This window comes from Tinamus guttatus, unplaced genomic scaffold, assembly GCF_059628265.1.
Source record: "Tinamus guttatus ecotype Peru unplaced genomic scaffold, ASM5962826v1 Tinamus_guttatus_pri_ptg000010l, whole genome shotgun sequence".
NCBI classification, from domain to species: Eukaryota; Metazoa; Chordata; class Aves; order Tinamiformes; family Tinamidae; genus Tinamus; species Tinamus guttatus.
In genome coordinates this window covers 1,709,862-1,726,146 of record NW_028288544.1, presented here as the reverse complement: position 1 = coordinate 1,726,146, position 16,285 = coordinate 1,709,862, and the positions used below count along the sequence as shown (strand labels likewise).

Sequence of the window (16,285 nt, the reverse complement as noted above, 5' to 3'; positions counted from 1 at the left end):
GACCATAGAGGTAAAAAATGGTCATTCTGTTTCCAAACTGAGATGTGTATGTCTGGCTTCTGACATCCAAGAGACATGTGCAAACACAGTGCCATTGCACAGTGCTGAGAACTGTCACATTTTCCTGGGTCTTTTGAATTCTGGATTTGCCCAAAATCAATGCCTGATGCTTCAGATAAGAGATTCATATTAAAGCAATAGAATCCTTCCTGATTGCAGCAACTGATTTGTCTGTTGCAAAATGAGATTAAGACCATTGTATAAGCTAAAACAGGAATGTGTTGTGATGAAAAAGAAGGAAATAGGGAGAGGGAGATAGAGAAGGATTAGCATGTGCTTGTACCTCATATTCTGAAACAGTGGCCCCATCCATTCATTTATGAATGATCGCTTTGTTTGTGTAGCTTCACTGAATGGACTGTAGTTTTCTGGACTTCAGGATTAATCCCAGGATATCGTCTCATGACATCTGTTGGCCTGTGGACTTAAGGTTGTTCATGGGTTAATTGCAGTACTGTTCATTGCAGAGCTGGAAATGAGAAGTTCTCCTGCTTTTGAGCACTACCATTCAGTAATTTACGCACTTTATGCGATAATATGCTGTCTAATAACCAGCACAGACTTTTCCAAAGCCGGCTTAAGAAACGGATGCTTTGTCCTTGCAGATATGAGCTGACTGTTGATGACAAGAAAGAAAACAAAAAGAAGCCAGCTAAGGACAAAGCAGGGAGAAGCCCTGACAGTGTCAAGATGTTGTATTTTGGTGGCTCCCCGCTCCTTACACAGCAGGCCAACTTCACGGGCTGCATAAGCAACGCCTACTTCACCAGGTACGTACCGTCCGCCCAGACACTGCCAGGCAACCGGCGTCCGGCAGCTCAGCCAGGAACTACGCAGGAGAATTGACTTATTTGCACTATAAACACATTTCGGTCACGTTGTGAGGCCACTCAGTACGTCTGAATACTTTTCTTACCTTACTCGCCATGAAATCAGTTGGTGCAGACCTCCTAGGTTAAGAAATTGTTGAAGTGGGAATAACTGTTGATGCAAATCAGCTTTCAGCACTGCACCTGCTAATGCCTTTGGTGCAACGTATAATTTGCATAGTTATAATTTACATTTATATTATGTAGTTTGCAGCTCTGCCTTTGAAACAGAGTGATACTACAACATCTCTCAGAAGCTGCTGAAGTTAGGAGTTTGATCGTGTGGAAGTGGTCAGCATTTGATAATCTTAAACACTTTATGAAATATGCTTTTATAGAAATATTTAAAGCAAATTTGGTGCTGCAGATTCTGACTCTGTGTTTATGCAAGCATGAATACAACAGACAGAAGTACTATAGGCTACCCATATCATCCAAACATTAGTTGATTAATCTGTGTTTTCAATCAGGGATCCAAGATGAAAAAGGATAATCAAAACATCATTTAAAATGCAAATGCAAAAATATAGTGATTTCTATGAAAACTATTACAATACTTGCAAACAGCTCTTCTTTTCACATTTCAGTCAGTCAGTCATATCCCCTCTTTGAAACACAGGTTGGATCGAGAGGTTGAAGTGGAAGATTTCCAGAGGTACTCTGAGAAAATTCAGACTTCTTTTTATGGATGCCCTGTTGAATCCCCTCCGATTGCTCTTCTCCATAAGAAAGGAAAAAACTCATCAAAAGCCAAAGGAAATCGTAATAAAAAGGTTTGCTACAAATTGCTTTGGTATCACTGTAGAATTTGACAAAGCTGATAAATAATGTGTCTTGATTGTAAAACCTCCAAATCATGGTTACAAAATGTACCCCCTGAAGGTCTTTGTCCCTTTGAATATTCCATCACTACAGAATTTCCCTGGCCTGATCTGGTGTACACTTGCATCATTCTGTCTTTCTAGAACTGTAAAACACAATTTCTGACACCTTCAAGAATGCACTGCAGAAAGAACCTTCTTTTTTCCACAGCTCGAGGGCAATAAGCCTGCTTCTGTTCTCAGCTACTTCCCTGGGGCTCTATTGGGTACAATCAGCATGCATTAATGTACATGAGTTCCAGCATGCAGAACGTATGGTCCAAGCATGTCATGTTATGACTGCAGCATATCCTACATCACTGAAAGCAGAGGGAAAAAGATTCAAATAGGAAAACTGCAGCAGAATTGAACTGCAACTGATGGCTACCCAGTTAGGAATTCTTGGAACCATTTATATTTTTTAGGGAAAACATATTTTGCTAAGTTTATATATAAATGATGATGCTATTTTTAGTATGCTCCATCTTGGTTAACCTTTCTGGTTCATGGTTCTCTTTGTATGAAGGTGGGAAGAGATAAAGACAAGATCTCACAAGCTTCAACTGGCCTCAAAAAAATAAATCAAGAAAGGACTATCCAGAGAGACCCTCAGTGCCACTTGCCTATGAATCCCAAGGCAACTGAGCATGCCTATCAGTTTGGAGGAACAGCAAACAGCCGGCAGGAGTTTGATCACATATCAAAAGATTTCAGTGAAAGGTAAAGCAGCTTTAGGAATGAAAATGAAATACACAGGAGAGGACAAAGTAGGATTTTAAAGGAATAAAAAGACGTATTTCTGCTTTTAGGCTGGCACCATTTTTGTTTATGTGTTATATCTAAGGCAAAATTTTATATACATAATGCTTTTTGGTTGCATTAGAAGTGTTTCAGCTGAATCAGAGTAACAAATTGAATATGTTTCTGGTTACATCCCTTTTGTAGACTCTTCATCTGTATTATATTAAGAAAATGAGTCTTCCTGCCCATTTTTATGAATACTTCAAGGATGTTACTTCTATATAAGTAGTGCACCATTGATCTCTTTATTTAAGATGCAATGGCATCAAACAGGGCTGTAAATGAACATGAGAGTTCACCAAGAAATGAAACCCAGCTGTATGTTGAGTGGACCATGGCAGTTGTCTGAAAATGAGAATCTACTTAGTGCAGCAGGACATAAAGCAGTGAAAACCAAGTCCAATAGAAGCCATAATGGAAAGGCAAGCAATAAATTATGAGTTCAGCTATTTTGGATATTTAATCCCCAGGTTCCCACAGGATATGCCGTAGGGCATCTTATGACCGCCAGTGTATCTTAGTTTAATATTTTCCATCCAAGACTACAAATTCAACAACATAGCACTTTCTGGAAGCACACCAGACCACTAACTCAGAAAAGAAGAGTGCTATTTCCTGACTTTAATAACAGAATCATTACATTTGCTTTCATTCAGTAACAGTTTACACGGGACATTCCTGATAGTGTCCATTTGAGATAGAACAAGGAAAACCTAAAGTCTGAAATGTCTGTTCATTCTCACAAGATATATTTTTGCTATAAGTGCTATTTAAGCTTTGTTGTTTTAATTATTATTAAAAAAAGAAAAGAGACTTGTATTTTAAAACATCTTCTATTGGCAGGGGCATAAATGTGCTTGTGGAAGCAACACATGGCAATGGAGCATGTATCACAGATTCACAGAATTGTTGAGCTTGGAAGGGACCTCCAGAGATCATCTAGTCCAACCCCCCTGCTCCAGCAGGGACACCCAGAGCACGTGGCACAGGGTGGCATCCAGGCGGGTTTGGAAGATCTCCAGAGAAGGAGACTCCACAACCTCCATGGGCAGCCTGTGCCAGTGCTCGATTCCTTTCATAATACAAGGAACAGAAACTAAACTAACTAGGTGACCTGAGAAGCAACATTAATCAGTTCTGGCATTGCCCCACACAAATAAACCTTTGCCACTTTTTAGACCCAAAACAATAGCACCAGTTCCTTCAAGAACTCTTTACTGGTCACACTGTATCAACTTAAATGGCAATATCATCTTCAACTTCATGAGAAAGGACTATAAAGCAGAGGCTTAGCACCAAGACTAGAATAACACTAAAGATTTGTGAACTGTCAGCTTCCACTACATCAAAGGATATAAAATATCCACCAACATTACTATTTGACAGGAATGGATACATAGTGTCCATGCTGTCAATTACAGGCTATCTGCATTTATGTTATTAACTTCAGAGATTCTTTTATTTTAAAAAATAAGTTCTTTGCAAGGTGGGTTTTTCTCTAGCTTTGACTTCTACCCCAAACATCAGTAAGGAATGCTTCTCAGAAGCACCACTTCCATAAAATATATGCATCTTCCTTGGGATGTAAGAAGAAAATCTCAATCTTCCACTCCGCAGGTTGATTTCTGTCAATTATATCTGTTCTAATACAAAAACTGTGTTTTTGTTTGCCAGAGCTCAGTTCTCTATCAGTCTGAAAACGCACTCATCTCATGGCATGATTTTCTATGTCTCCGACCAAAAAGAGACCAACTTCATGGCCCTTTTTGTGGCTCACGGCCGACTCATTTTTATGTTTAATGCTGGTCACCAGAAGATAAGGATTAAAAGCCAAGAGAAATACAATGATGGTCTTTGGCACAATGTAAGTAGAAGAAAGCAATCTGTTGGAGGACACATGCTTTATAGAGTGCAGTAAAGGCACTGCTGATTTAACAGCTCAGAGAGATTTTATTCTTGTGTCCATAACCACACTTATGTGTTCAGAAATCTCTGCTAATGTATTTCAGTCTTCCACACAAAATTTTACCAAGTCATTAACTGAGGATAGGAGGGTTTGTCAATTAGATACAAAAATCTAGCAATTGCCCATACTAACAGCTGATCAGAAATGACAGAAGCAAGAAGAAAGAGTAGGGCAATAAAAAGCCTAATCAGCTAGGAGGGAAGAGCTAGGATATTTCTGTTAGGCACATTTACTTGAAGTGCTTAAGCAAGAGGCATAGTTGTCTTAGGCTCCCACTGCAGTCCATGAAAAGACAAACTTAGTGGGCAAGGTGATTTTCCCTCTGCAGGTACCTATCATTCCTCTCTGACTACAGGAGAAATCCAATTATAAACTGATGATGTTGCTTAAGCACTTAAACATGCTTAAAACAGGTTGGATGAATCCAGAACATATAACTGAGAACTATGAAAGTGTAGCAAGGTATCATATATGTGAATATAAGAGGGGCAAATCTCGGTAAACCCCATGAGATCTTAACTAACTCTGCCTGGTAAACCAATTGGTAAGACAGAAATTCTACTATTAAATCTTTATATGAATGTGAAGAGAGACAGTTGTTCAGCAAATACCAGGATAAATCCAGTATTATTAATAAAGTAGCTTTGTAGCATATAACTTACAAGAAACCTAAGATTTCTCATAAGAAATCGCAGAAATCTTACAGCATATGTCTCATAAGAAATCCAAGAAAATAATCTTAGTTTTCTTTTCTTCTTCCACTGTACAGTAGTGTTTCCACAGCACATGAGAGTAATGTTGTGGATTGTTTTCCTCCCTTTCTAGGTGATATTTGTAAGAGGAAAAAATTTTGGCCGCTTGATAATTGATGGTCTCCGAGTACTGGAAGAATCTTTCCGTGGTGAAGCTAACACCTGGCAAGTCACTGAACCACTGTACATCGGAGGCGTATCTCCAGGAAAAGCTGTGAAAAATATCCAGGTAAAGGAGACACCCATTACATAACCACATATCTCTATGTACAACTAACACTAAAGTTGACGCTAGGGGTGAACTGAAGCAAAAGTTGAAATAATATCAGCCCTCAGCATGCTGAGGAGCACACAGCTCAGGTTAAGTGAATAGGGGAAGTGTATTGGGCTAGACTTTAGCAGACTTGCAGCAGCAGTAAGGAAAGGCAGTGGTCCCTGACGAATAAAGAAATCCTAGAGACACCCCTGCTTAGATCAGACAAGTAAAGTTAGGTGAGATCAATCTCACTATCAGGTCTGAGATAGATGAGTGTCAAGATTTAGTTGAGATTTTAGTGCTGCCTCACTGTCTCTCTTGATGCAAGACCTAGTTGTCTGGGTTCTGCTCCACACTTTGGATGTTCAACTGTATGTGCCTCCAAGGTAATCACTGGCCATATGTGCCTACCAAGAGAGCCACGCTGCTCAGAGAAAGCCGAGTCCTCTTGCCTTGAGGTGTGACTAGTGTAGTACTGCCTTGCTCTGGGTGCAGTTTGTTTCTCGTGGTTCTATATGGATCTCTTGTGAAAGAAAGAGTACAAGCTAGATTTACCTCCAGGTCTGACACCCAAGAGACATCAGAGTATAAGAAAAGCACCTGCCCTGCTTCTCTTTCTTGGATTTAACTCAAAACTGATACAGCAAAGAATCATGGCCTTAGAGATCACAAACACAAATTGGGGAGAAAAGAGTTTCTTCCCTTCCAGAAGCAATTTATCTAGTAATCATGTTTTTGTTTCCTCAGATTAACTCAGTCTACAGTTTTAGCGGTTGCCTCAGCAATTTGCAGCTCAATGGAAGATCAATTACTGCTGCTTCACAGACATTTAGTGTAACACCTTGCTTTGAAGGTCCCTCAGAAGCAGGAACATACTTTTCATCAGAAGGAGGATATGTCGTCCTTGGTAATATACTCCTGAATAAATATATCCCATAAGACCTTAGTCCTATTTACTGTACTGCACAATAACACATGTACCTGATGGACGTGGCAATTTCATAGCCTGTAAGCTATAAGGACCATTAAATACAGATCATTATTGTGCTAAGGAGCTGATACTGAGAGGTGAGAATGTCACCATGAAACTAGATAAAGGGTTATATATGCGTGTGTATATACATATATTTATGTATATATGGTATATATTTAAAATAATTAGAATAATTCACAGAGGAACAGAAGATATGCTAAAAATTATCGTAGAAGAATGCAAGTCAATGGGGCTAAGACCATGTACACCAACAAATGGTCAGCCTTTAGGCTTTATAAAAACAGTATGTGATTCAAAAACCCTAATGAAAGGCTTTCTGTATGTCTTGACAATGAACAAAACGACAAAACACATCCTTTCTGTCATTTAAGCCTGCTGTGTTCCAGGAAGTGTTTTATGAGGTCTTTTTGGTCACAAAAACTCTGATCCCAATAGGAAAGGAAACAGAGCAACCCTACCCCTTGGCAACACCAAGAGGAACTACATGCTGTTTCTAATTTGCTCCCTGGCCTTCCCCCCAGATAGGAAAAGGGGGTTTCTACTACTGAATCATCAAATCTCAAGTGAACTCCCACGCATTGTATAAAGACTGCTGAATGTCAAGCAAATTGCACAATACAAAACTGCCTAAGAAAATACACAGAAATTATTTTCTGCTTTCCATCACATTGTTAAGAAGCACTTCTAAACAAAATACATACTTTTCAAATAATGAGAAAAATAAAGAAGTTATTATTAATGCCGCAAGGAAGCAGAATAAACAAAATGGAAATGCGTCACATATGATGATACACTGTATAATCTATGTCCACCGCCACATATTTTAGTAGTTACAACAAGACGAGCAGGTTCCACCAAGGACTTTGAACTTCCATTTTGACTTTGAATAGATGTCCAATTTCATCATGAAATCAGTACAAAAAAAGACTGACTCCTTTTTTCCCCTTACAGATGAATCCTTCAGTTTAGGCCTGAAATTTGAAGTTGTTTTTGAAATACGCCCCCGAAGCAGCTCAGGAATTTTAATGCATGGTCACAGCGTGAATGGGGAGTACTTGAATATGCACATGAAAAACGGACAGGTATAATGAAGGTCACCTTCCTCCCACTGCTTTGACTGGTTCTTCTCTCTACTTGTACACTGTGCTGTGTGCAACTTTCAGCTTACAAATTTGTCATTTATCGATTCCTATCTCTCTCCTCAATATATTAAGAACTTAGATTAGGCAACCAGGATACTTCTTTTAATTTACATAAAAATAACACCTAGCACAAAAACAGATCACTTGACTGGTACTAACAATAAATATTTAATGTGTAGGTGACTAGATGCATGAACACTGGCACTTTAGTGCTGTTTTTTCATCCACACATTAAATATGTATAGTGGTTACAAGCAAGGTGATTTCAGTTCTGCCTGGTGATTTTTTATTTCTTGCATGTTAAAAGCAAAATCTCTTATTGTTGCACTTATTGTCTTCTTGTTTTAACATACAAGTCCAATGGAGAAACGGAGGGGAAGTTCTGGTTGCATGTAGATCTGTGATTGCAGTAGAAGGCCATTTGGCCAATGGCCGTTTTAACAGTAGACATTCACCCCATCCTAAAGCATGTGTCTGATATAGGGATGAAATACCATTCAGAGAACCTATTATTCTATAATAGCCACAGCCAGTCCTTGGTAAATTAGCAAAAAACTCCTCATAACCACAGTGCACCTCAGTGTGCCACGGCACACTGAAAGCTCCCATCTGCACACAACTGCTCACTTCTTACAAGAAAGCTTTGAATATCCACAAGCTTGTTGGTTTTGGTTTTTCAAGTGTATCAGTTAGTCTAACAAAAGATAACTCCTCTCAAACCTGCCTTTCAGCATGATGTATATGGGAATCACAGACAAAACTGACTGTGTAATAACAGATCTCCCTGCTTGTCACCAAAACAGTTAGTCTGTTAGCAACCATTTGTGTTTTTACCATTAATTGTGTGCTCTCTTCAAATGTGTTACTAACGACCTGTTTTGTGAAAGCTTTTTTTTTTGAAAGAGTAAGAATGATCAGCAATTCATTTTAAGTGCCTATATCTATATCAGTACAGCTTGTCTGAGTGATTTATTAAGGGGCCACTTTCCTTCCCGATTCTGTATTTTCCTTAACTGTTCCAGTAGATCATGTCCAAGGATAGGATGAAAAGGAAGATGAGGATCATTTTTGTTTTGTTTGCTGGTGTCCTTGTACAAAAAAAAAAAAAATCCCCAGCTACTACTATATTGAGATAAAAATCCTCTAAAATTGGATATAAGCTCTTTCTTTGCATCACAGCTGTCAATATTGTAAGAAGCAAAGTGGTTTGGGATTCTCCAGCAGTCATCACTAGGAACCCCATGCAGTGCAACAGGGCACAGCGTAGACTATCTGCAAAGATAGTCACCATGTAACGAAAGCAGAAGTGCAAAATTCAGAATCCTGCCATAGATTTATTCATTAACTTGAACATGTAATTTAACAGTCATTCTTAAGTCCCCTATCTGTTCTTTTCTCTCATCTTGTCTGTTTGTTTAGATTTAGGTTTTTCATGGCTGTTTCTTATTAAGTGGCTAGCGAGATGCCAAAACAATCATCTGGGGCCTCTAAACACTAATATAACACACAGGAAATTATAGAGTCACTCTTCTGGAAAATTTGAGTGAAATTAGCTGTTATTTTTGAATAAATCTTTTCTTGAATGTTCTTCCCTGAGTTTCAATCAGAAATACTGCAGAAATGTTGAACCTTAAAAAAAAAAAAAAAAAAAAAAACCAGAAAGGAGCTTTATTTTAATGATTTTTGAGAATTTGCATGAAGCAATGTTTTCCTATCACTTAAATACTAGACATGTTCTGAACAGGGAGCATAGCATTAGTACAACAGTAGATAAAGAGAACAGGAGGAGTTTTAAAATGACAACTACATTATTTTCCTCCAGGTTACTGTGAAACTGAATAATGGAATCAGGGATTTTTCAACTTCAGTGACACTGAAACAGGGTCTCTGCGATGGCAGATGGCACCGAATTGCAGGTCAGTAAAACTTAATCATTCCCTTAAGAAAGGCAAGGGAATCCAATTTTCCATTCTCAGCTATCCCTCTCCATGGGCCAGCATACTGGGAATACGGTCATATTTTTAGTTACTCCCTTTCACCAGTCAAGATGCAAGTCTGTTTCTTGTATTGCCTTGAAAGAGGCAGTCCTCCTCCTTCTCCAAGCATACTGACTGTAGAGCTTCCTGGGAGGATGAGCCATGTTCCTGCTGAGCACAAATGAAGGTGGAAGCTCCTTGTTCACAGAGCACGGACAGCCTAGGTGAAGGGCTGGCAGCCTTTGCTACGTGCTGCCAGATGTTATTTTTCTTTCCTCAGTTTGAGGTTGAATGTACTGATAGAGCACAATAGCTGCAGGGAGATGCTGCCTTTAAAGATCAACTAGTAGGCCTGGCCTGGCGAGTCCCTGCCTCACACCAAGGTTCAGTCAGAATTTTGTCCCTGTCTCAACCCATTCTGCACTCCTACATTTCAGAATCAGAAAGTATACCTCAACTGCAGGTATTTGAACCTCCTCTAACTTCCTTTCTGGAATCTCATGTGGGATGCCTCCCAGCACCATGGCCACAAGAGACATGCGTGTGCACCCCTGCCCCACGCATTCTAGTTTTTGAAGGAAACCCGGGCACACAAGCAAGGACAAAACCTCACTCTAAGTGCCCTGTTGGGAATGGCTTGGGAGAACTGGATTATGCAGCACACCTGCCCTGCAGCCTAGACACTGCCACAGACAATCAAGGCTTCACTCAGAAGCCACCTCGCTTCCGCACCCTCATCTTGCATTGGCCCTTCTCTGCCTGCACACTGGCGTTCAGATCAAACAGACACTCCTGTCCATCATAAAACCCTCAAAAGCTACTTTTTTATGCTTATGGATGTTTTTAATCCCTGTACCTTCTTGTTACAGTGATTAGAGATGCGAACGTGGTGCAGCTGGATGTGGACTCCGAAGTCAACCATGTGGTAGGGCCCCTGAATCCAAGGGCAATTGACCACAGGGAGCCAGTGTTTATTGGAGGTGTGCCAGGTAAGGTTTAGCAGCTTTATGCTATTGATCCCAAATTTCAGTACTGCTTTCACAGGAAAGGCAGAAGCTTTGGTTTCATTTCAGTAAAGAATGAAACGTGCACAGCATTCATGTGAACAACCTGGTGCACTTCAAAGGCTCAGAAGAGCTGATCAGAGGTATTCTACATCAGGTTCTTCAAGAAAAAAATGTTCTGCTTCACTGAAATTAAAGTGTTCACAATTGCTGGAGGGTCACGCATGAAGTGAGTACAGAAGTCAGCTTGCTAGAGAAGAAAAAAAAAAAACACTTTTTCCCCCCCGCACTTTTCCTTACAGTAAAGACTTACTGGGTTTTTTTAGCAAGTTTGGAAAAATGACTGCTGGTTTTAACTGAAGTCTCAAGGTTTTGTTGCTGGTAGTCTGCTTTCCTCTTTTTCAAGCAATGGCTTCTTTGAATACCACATAAAACATGAAGATTCTTATTCTGACTAGCGATTTCTATTGCACAGATGTCTGCTAATGTGAATTTGTGACTCACAGACCATCTGTGAAGCGTGGGCCAAGATTACTACATTTACTTCCCTTATTCAACAGACAGAGCTACTCTGTTGGGGGTTCATATGCAAACTGTAATCAACACTACGTGATTCATTTTTTAAGTCATCTCCTGCACATTTCTCACTGAAAATATGCAGCATTACTTCTCTGCGCCTTGCATGCCAATCATGAACAGCTCTAACAATCCAATTTATTATATTGCTTATCTTGGATTAGTGGCTTGAGTGCATGATGTTCTCATCCATCCCACACTACCAGGAGGAAAAATGAGCCCAAAGGGAATCATAAAAACTATGTGCACACGCCTGTATACTCTTTAATTCCAAATTGGAATTTTATTAGGACAAAACTCTTCCCAGAGAGATAATATAAAGTGGTAATTGCAAATGCTTTTCTGCTTCAAACAAGAACTTCCTGATTCTGCATTAATTATCAAATACTAAAGTGATGCCATACTTGGGCTCCATAATACTATTATCGCCCTGGCACAGAAGAATCCTATAATGAACTTCCCAACAAAGATATTACTAACTAATACCATGTAAATGCAGTAGACTAAACAAAAACCTAACAAATCAGACACAGCTGACGGTATATCTAATGTTGAAGGAAATAGCAAATATGCAGCTTTGGATTCATCTCCTCTGTTATTTAAAAGAGAATGTATTGTCCAAAAATGCAGGATCGAACAGTTATTGACTGTGTGTTATCAAGAATTTTACTTAAATGTAGATGACTTCCCCTCCTTACCCTTATTGCCTCTAGGACACCAGCAGTAGTCTAGATATTTAGAAAGACTCAAAGAAGATGCAACAGAGCTGCACCTACTAGCATATAGAAGAAAAAAATATTCTTACCATATATGTATTAGAATACAGGCACCAATTTTCCTTTCATGCATGCAAGCTGGTTGGTGGCACAAAAACACCTTTCTCAAATTTTGTCTCTTCCAAAATCTGACTAGTCCACTGCCTGAAGTGACTAAACTTTTTTATACAATTCAAACTTATATCAATTTTATTGGTGGACTAACCACATGTAGGATGTAATGTGACATGGGCTGCTGAATAGAATCCTGAACTGCAATTGAGAAGACTCAGGTTCCATTACCAGTGCTGTATATGAACTGATTTGGGTGCTGCATATGAACTGATTTGGGGCATTCTCAGCTCTATTTTTCATTATTTCTTTCTTCCAGAGTCTCTGCTAACATCGAGCCTGACTACACGCAACTCCTTCATTGGCTGCATTCGTAACTTCATGATTGATGAAAAACCAGTGAGTTTTAGTAAAGCAGCTTTGGTTAGTGGTGCTGTAAGCATCAACACATGTCCAGCAGCCTGATACTGCATTGCATCAACACTGCAACATTCCTTAGCGCACAGAATGAAAATAATCCAGAAGAAGCCATGCTTTTTTCTTTGCCAGTGTGGAGAAAAAAAATGTGAATATTTTAAAGATACATCTAGAGAAAGCAGCAGATTTAGGGTCACCTCTAATGTTTATATGCAACCAAAAATCACTACGAATAAAGAGCTGTTGTTTCTGCACTTACCTTATTTCACCACAAGACTGAGCTTTACTATTTCTTATCGTGTATGTGTGGCCAGGCCTACAACACTGTTACATGAAAATGTTGCATTATAAAAGAAATTAAAATTATATTAAATATATTGCTTTCAAGATAGATCCTGTATATGTGTTCAAATATTTTTTTTCAGTATTCCATTCAAGTCATGTAAATATTCTTCAATTAAAATAGGGAACGGAGAGGATACTGATTATGTAGGTTTATAAGTAATGAAAAATCAGAACACATTTAATTCCACTTCTAGCACTTCTAGACTTCATGGATATATTCTAGCATTCTCACACAATGTGAAGAAAGGATGCATATTTTTAAAGCAGACACTTTCATTACATAACTGACCACTTACCTAAACTAGACAATTTTAGAACAATAACTGCTTAATTTAGTAAGGAGTAGGAGAGAGAAAATTTAAAATTTCAAAATTTCAAGTTACTGAAATTTTTCCTCTAACTTTATCAATACATTTATCATATAAATAAATCAAAGCACTCAATCCAGGAGCTGATTGAGATCTCATTTGTACTAATATAGCAAAATAAACAGTAGGTATAGAAAGGTGAATTAAAATCACAGTTTCAGACAAACCTGTATTGCATAAATTATCTATTTCTTGTGAGACTGTTGTAGGGGTTCGGTTTACAGCAATAATCCTCAGTCTGGGAACAAACACTTATTGAGTGTTTCCTGGAAGATACATGGTTGAGGTGAATCTGGGAGTGAAATAGGAAAATGCAACCAAAAGGCAAAGGACTGAAAATCTGAGCTGCGCAAAATCAGCAGCAGAAGGTGGATGGAAGTTAATACCATGTCTCAATCCACAATAGGCCTGAATATCAAACTGTTACAAATCTTAGTCTCTTGAGTGATAAGCTATAAAACATCTAAGCAATTCTCTTCTTTTTAGAATAAACTCTTGTCAGAAATTTTATAATTGCTGGGCAAATTATTGTTGGAAATAATTTAAAATATGACCATCTGCAAGGCAAGAAAGTGTGAAAGGGAAGATAAGGGACAATGCCCAAACTAAAACTTAGTGGGAGTTCATGCAAAACACGGAATCTGAGACAACTAGAATCCGAAAGTCTTAAATCTATTGACAGCTGGAGGGATCATCAGAGTAAGATGTATGTGTCAGTATAACATATATAATCAGTAGCTTGCTTACTACTCTCTCAACAGAAGTGTTTTGACAGACTGAAGTGGTCTTAGTCACTGAGTGTGAAAGAATCATAGACAGACTAGCACCTGGGCCAGGGATGGTAATAGGACCCCTGGGTACATGGCAGAGAAAAGGTGCAGAGGGACCCTGGCAGGTGGGAGCCTGTCACAGCCTCTCCACTTGTCTCTAGAATCCAGAGTTGGGGAAAAATCACAGTGGTGAGGGGATGAGAGGAGCTAGTGTGGATCCCAGCAGCCATTACCTCGCTTTCGAGCAGCCTTGTCAGCTCTGCTCCACCTTTCAGCTCCCTGAGTGTTCTCACAGCCTTCTCCTGGCTGTCATATGCATCCTGTTCTGTTCCCAGCAACTCTCAGGCAATATGTCCCCAGGGCAGGTTCCCTTCCCACCCCAGGAGGGAAGCTCCGTGCATCTCAGCCCTCTCTTTTCCAATGCAGGACTCTTTTCCAATGTAGTTCAGAAGCAAGCAGTAAAAGTACTCCACTGCAGCTTCTCTGAATCAAGCACACCATGGATCTCCAAAGCCAATTGATTTCAAATGCCATATTTTCCTCAAACACCCCCAAAAATCATGCCTCTTCAACTCTTTCTTGCTCCCAATCACTACCCAGACTGTGAGGCTCTAGTTCCACAAACACCTAAGGCAAGATGAGGGTAAGGCATCAGGAGGGTTAGCTTCTGCCTGTTCTCACCGTGCTCCCAGCTGCACAGGCTTGTCCCTTTTAGTGCACCAGCTCTGGAGCACAGCAGACTTGTTATCCCCTTATGCCAGAAGAAAACCCTTCAGGCCTGGTTTCAGCAAGGAGTTTTCCCCAGATGAGTGAGATGGGCAGCCACTGGGTACCAGAGCCCACGGCTGCACAGCTGAGAGCTGGGGTGAAGCTTCTGCCCTGCCAGTGGCAGTAGGCTCTCACAGGGGCTCATTCCCACTCATGTCACCACCTCAGCCAACCTTCCTCAGACTCCTGTCTCCAGTACCCTATTGCTGGAGAGAAAAGATAGCAGATTCCCTGCTTACACACGTTTGTTACAGGGATTACTGAAACTCCTTTCAAGGCTGACTGACGGTGTTAAGCAGAGATAGCCAAGAATAGCATATGCTTGTGCCCCCTAAGAGCACCGCAGTTTAGGGAATTATGGTATTAAATGCAGTATTGTACATTAACTAGTATATACATACTCAGGATGCTCTCACATATTTTATCTACTTCAGGCTAAAACATGTTTTTACATCTCCATATCCAAGCTCTGGGAATAAACGGTATTTTTTTTTTGGACCTATTTACTTAAGTAAGATTTCTTATTGGTGGGCTTTACATGTAAGAATGACTTTCCTGATTAATCAGCCCTTATACTTTATATACAGAAAATGAAAAATATAGTAAAATAGTACTGAATAAAAACATGCTTTAAAATTCATAAAATGCTACCATTCAATTTACTTCTATTTAATATGTAACTAAAGCTAATGAAACACAGCTGTGCTTGTAGAGGATTATCTTCTTCCTTTCTAGGCCACAGAGATGCAGGTTTTTCTTCTGCAGGAAAGAGATTCCAAAGACCCCATGGACCTTGAAATTGTCTTTCCATATGCACCAAAGACAGCCTATATCTGATTCATAACATAACATTACAACTCTACATTCATTTTTAAGTTCCTGGTATTTAAGAGAAGGCAACTGCCTATGCAGAAATCTCCCCAGAATTCAACCTGGCTTCTGTAGCTTTATTCTACAGCTCTAGAGAGAAAAATCCTTATAAAGATCTGGGAAAAAAAAAACATCAAATTCTGAGCTTTATTGCTAGATTCATTTCTAGTTCATAGTTCATTTCCACTTTAAATATTTTCAATTTTCATAACTACCTCAATTCTGTGGAAAGACAAAATAAGCATTAACCTTAAGGAGAGCACACTCCTTTTCTGAGACATTCTGAATTTTTTATAATAGTATTATTGTGGCCATGATCTAAATCAGGCTGTAACTATAATGTTATTACATGATGGAACGTACTGGAATTTGTTATTTGCAACCCTACACAAGAAAGAATCAACCTTCAAGTTGAAATACCCAAACTGCTTCAAGGCAGAATATATTTAATAAGAATCCCTGGCCCAGGTACCTCTTATTTCTAATGACCTGTAGAGATCTCTCATAGTTGAAGGTTCTGATGAATCTTTCTTCTTCCTGAGAGATCAATAATATGAACAATAGCCTGAAAAAGAAAAGGAAAAATGAAGAATTAAAGGTCTGAGGATAATTCCCCCGAAAGCTAACAATTCCGACTACAAAAACCTTTATATGTGAACTAAAC

General features: G+C 39.3%; 1 protein-coding gene across 1 annotated transcript in view; it reads left to right on the top strand.

Annotated features, from left to right (window-relative positions):
• Positions 1 to 12,600, top strand: part of LAMA4 (laminin subunit alpha 4) — a 96,928-nt gene extending 84,328 nt beyond the window's left edge. Inside the window, exons 29-38 of the mRNA XM_088522497.1 lie at positions 666 to 830; positions 1,549 to 1,702; positions 2,316 to 2,509; positions 4,265 to 4,454; positions 5,382 to 5,537; positions 6,312 to 6,471; positions 7,510 to 7,640; positions 9,523 to 9,616; positions 10,546 to 10,665; positions 12,403 to 12,600. Coding sequence (XP_088378623.1) covers positions 666 to 830; positions 1,549 to 1,702; positions 2,316 to 2,509; positions 4,265 to 4,454; positions 5,382 to 5,537; positions 6,312 to 6,471; positions 7,510 to 7,640; positions 9,523 to 9,616; positions 10,546 to 10,665; positions 12,403 to 12,548 — 1,510 coding nt within the window. The 3' untranslated portion in view covers positions 12,549 to 12,600. The remainder of the gene's footprint in view (positions 1 to 665; positions 831 to 1,548; positions 1,703 to 2,315; positions 2,510 to 4,264; positions 4,455 to 5,381; positions 5,538 to 6,311; positions 6,472 to 7,509; positions 7,641 to 9,522; positions 9,617 to 10,545; positions 10,666 to 12,402) is intronic.
• The last annotated feature ends 3,685 nt before the right edge of the window (positions 12,601 to 16,285 follow it).